We start from the raw sequence: 3571 nt of genomic DNA on the forward strand, positions 1-3571 counted from the left end.
CCCGCTGGCGGCCCGCGCGCGCCGCCTCCCGCCCCGCGCGGCGCCCCGGCGGGTGTTTGCTCAGGGCCGGGAGCGCGGCACGCGCCGGGCGCACGCACTTGCAACAACAAACCCGCGAGCGGCGGGGGCGGCGGGGCGGGGGCGGGGGAGCGGCCCCGGGGGGCGGCGGGGGGAGGCGGGGCCGCGCCGCGGCGAGCGCGTGTGTGGCGGGGGCAGCGGGGAGGGGGGGGCTGTGCGGTGTGTGCGCGGGGCGTGTATGTGTGTGTGTATATGTGTGCGTGTATGTGTGTGTGTATATGTGTGCGTGTATGTGTGTGTCCGTGCGCGTCCCCCCCCCCCCGCCCCACGAGCTCCCCCCGCGCTGGAAAGGCGGCGGCGCTCCGCGGCTCGCGGCCGGCAAAACCGGGGAGCGTGGAAGGCGCAAGGTGCAGGGTGTGCGTGTGTGTGAGCGCGGGGGGGCGGCGGGGGGAGACTGCATGCGTGCGTGTGTGTATATGTGTGTGTGTGTGTGTGTGTGTGTGTAGGAGAGGAGGGGGGGCGAGCCCCGTCCGCCCCTTATAAGAGACACAATCCTCAGCCACTTTTTTGCAAAAGGGGCTTTGCAAAGCAGCCTGCGCACACGCGAGCGCCACGAGCCTCCCCGCGGCCGCCGCACGGAGGGCGAGAGGGAGGGGGGCGGGCAGAGCCGCCCGCCGTACCCGCCGCCCGCCCGGCTCCGCCGCCCGCTCCCCTCGGTCGCCGCCGTCCCCTTCCCCTGCCCTTTCGTCCGTCGCCTTGCTCCTTTTTTTGTTTTTTTCCTTTAAGTGAACGTCGCAAATTTTTTTCCTTTTCGTTTTTTCGTTTTTTTTTTTTTTTTTTTTTTTTTCTGTTTTGGTGGTGGGGGCACCGGGACCGGCCGCCGCTCGGGCGCCCCCGCCTAGCAGAGGACGCCTCCGCGCCCATGGCCAGCGGCAGCCCCGCCAGGATGTCCAGCGCCGCCGGGCAGCCGCCCTTCCTGCAACCGGCGTGCTTCTTCGCCGCCGCCGTGGCCGCCGCCGCCGCTGCCGCCCCTCCGGGGCCGCCGCCGGGGGCGCCGCCGCCGCAGCTGAGCCCGGCGGGCGGACAGCCCTCCCCGGGCGGCAAGCCCTCGGCGCCGCGGGCGGCCAAGCGGCAGCGCTCGGCCTCGCCGGAGCTGATGCGCTGCAAGAGGCGGCTCAACTTCAGCGGGTTCGGGTACAGCCTGCCGCAGCAGCAGCCCGCGGCCGTGGCGCGGCGCAACGAGCGGGAGCGCAACCGCGTGAAGCTGGTGAACCTGGGCTTCGCCACGCTGCGGGAGCACGTCCCGAACGGCGCCGCCAACAAGAAGATGAGCAAGGTGGAGACGCTCCGCTCCGCCGTCGAGTACATCCGCGCCCTGCAGCAGCTGCTCGACGAGCATGACGCCGTCAGCGCTGCCTTCCAGGCAGGCGTCCTCTCGCCCACCATCTCGCCCAGCTACTCCCACGACATGAACTCCATGGCGGGCTCTCCCGTCTCCTCCTACTCCTCCGACGAGGGCTCCTACGACCCGCTCAGCCCCGAGGAGCAGGAGCTGCTCGACTTCACAAGCTGGTTCTGAGCTCCGGCTGCCCCGGCGGCAGGTGGGTACGCGCCCGCGGAGGGCCGGGGGGAAAGCGGGGGACGGACGCGGGGCGGCGGGGGCGCAGCCACCAGGGGAGGGGACGCAACCAGGGTGCCCCCGCGGGCGGGCTCCGCGTGTCCCGCGCTACTTACGGGCGGCTCCGCGGCCCGGTGCTGCGCTGGTCCCGGCGCGGCTCTGATCTCTGATCTCCTCTCTCTTTTATTGTTACAGGACAGTTACAAAAGGGAAAAAAACAAACAAACAAACAAACAAAAAGCAGACAAACAAACCCAACACAAAAACAGATCGCACACAGAGAGACAGAAATCCACCCAGAAAAAGAACCTGTTGCTTTTCCAGCTCCCCCGCCGTCGGAGGGCGGTGCGGGCACGTCTCTCGGCGGGCGGGCACAGCGCTGCGCGCCGCGGGGGCGGTCGGGGCGGCCGCCCCCGGAGCCCGGCCGGCCTTTGCACTCCGTCGCACTGCCACGGACAGCGCCCCGGCGGAGAGGGTGTCCGGCAGGAGAGCCCCGGGCCGCGGGAAGGGCGCTGCGCTCCTCGGCCGGCGGAGGAGCTCTTCTTCCTCCTCCTCCCCACCAGAAAGGCGGCCCCCCCGCACCTCGCCGCCGCTGCGGCCCTTCAGAGACTGGCGTTCATCACCTGTGGACAAAGTTAGTTTCCCGATGTTTGTGGAGATGCTGAAGTTAAGCTATGCTGTACTCAAAGAAGTCCCTGGAGCTCCGTCTACCCCCCACCTCCCTGCGCCTCTCCCTCCCCTCGCTCCAAGCTTTTCCTCTCGTTTCCATCATAGAATGCTTCCAATTTTTTTTTTTTTTTGTGAATTTTTTATGATAAGAAAATCTATTTGTATCTATCCTAACCCGGTTGGGGATATATTAAGCTATTTTTGTACATAAGAGAGAGAGAGATTTATAGAGGTTTTGTACAAATGGTTTAAAATGTGTATATCTTGATACTTTTTTTAATATGTAATGCTTATTACCTCTTCATGTTTAGACTTGTAGTCGACGTTACCTTACAACTGCCATTTTTGTATGTGGTTTTGTAAAGGACTTGGATTTCCTCCAGATGTACTTTAGCACCAACGTGTCTTACTTTATAGAAACTTTGTTAATGTATTAATAATGTTATTAAACAATGTTCAAAGTGAACAAAGTTTATGCAGCTATTGTCCAAACGCAAAACGGTAGCCATTTGTTTTTATATGCTGCCTTTTGAAAAAAAAAAAAAAAGCAAAAAAAAAAAAAAAAAGCAAAAACACACAAACAAACAAAACCCCTACATCACTGCCTTTTCTTACTGTTTTATTACAGACTTACAAAGGTCCTGTATAACTCTGTTTTATATAAACTAATTTCGTAATAAAACTTTTTTTTAATTAAAATTATCAGCTGCCTACCGCATGCAATTTTTTTTCTTTCTGCCATTGACAACCATGAATGTAAGGACAGAATGTTAATTGATGTTATACCGGAGCTAAGTTGCATATGAAGTGTTTGTATCTGATGGATGTAACATATATATCTTTATCTATCTCTATATAAATATGCAAAGATCTAGCGGTATCACCATTGTTTTCTTGCCCTTCTGTGTTGCAAATGTGAATCCAATTCAAAAGGCGAGGGAATGATTAATGATTGCATTGTGCTTCCTGAAATCACTGCACATTAAAGAATTCCCCCGAAAACCCAAGTATTAAAAAAAGAGGGCGCTCCATCTCGCGTTTCGGCGGTGTGACCCTGTCCTCCTCCACGGCTCTGACCCAACGGGGCTGAAAAACACGGGGGATAGCACAGTCGCCGCCACCCAAAACATGGGCTGCTGTGTTGCCGCTGCAAAGATAGTGGCTGAGTAAATAAAACCGTCGCGGGGAAGACGGGAAGCGAGAGGCGAAGGGAGATAAAAATAAATAAATAAATAAAGTAGTAGAAATGGGTGGCAGCTTAGAGAC

The 3571-nt window shown here is 58.5% G+C and overlaps 1 protein-coding gene across 1 annotated transcript; it reads left to right on the plus strand.

Moving 5' to 3' along the window:
* The first annotated feature begins 863 nt into the window (after positions 1-863).
* ASCL1 (achaete-scute family bHLH transcription factor 1) lies at positions 864-3004 on the plus strand. The gene is made up of 2 exons (XM_027715179.2): positions 864-1619; positions 1832-3004. The coding sequence occupies exon 1, from the start codon at positions 941-943 to the stop codon at positions 1595-1597; it is 657 nt and encodes a 218-aa protein (XP_027570980.1). The 5' UTR covers positions 864-940; the 3' UTR covers positions 1598-1619; positions 1832-3004.
* Positions 3005-3571: the final 567 nt, after the last annotated feature.

The sequence above is a fragment of the Pipra filicauda genome, unplaced genomic scaffold (genome assembly GCF_003945595.2).
Source record: "Pipra filicauda isolate LSUMZ 115617 unplaced genomic scaffold, ASM394559v2 scaffold2_size9829703_pilon, whole genome shotgun sequence".
NCBI classification, from domain to species: Eukaryota; Metazoa; Chordata; class Aves; order Passeriformes; family Pipridae; genus Pipra; species Pipra filicauda.

Excerpts from the sequence above, each read along its gene's own strand:
- ASCL1 (XM_027715179.2), top strand. The coding sequence starts at position 941 with ATGGCCAGCGGCAGCCCCGCCAGGATGTCCAGCGCCGCCGGGCAGCCG.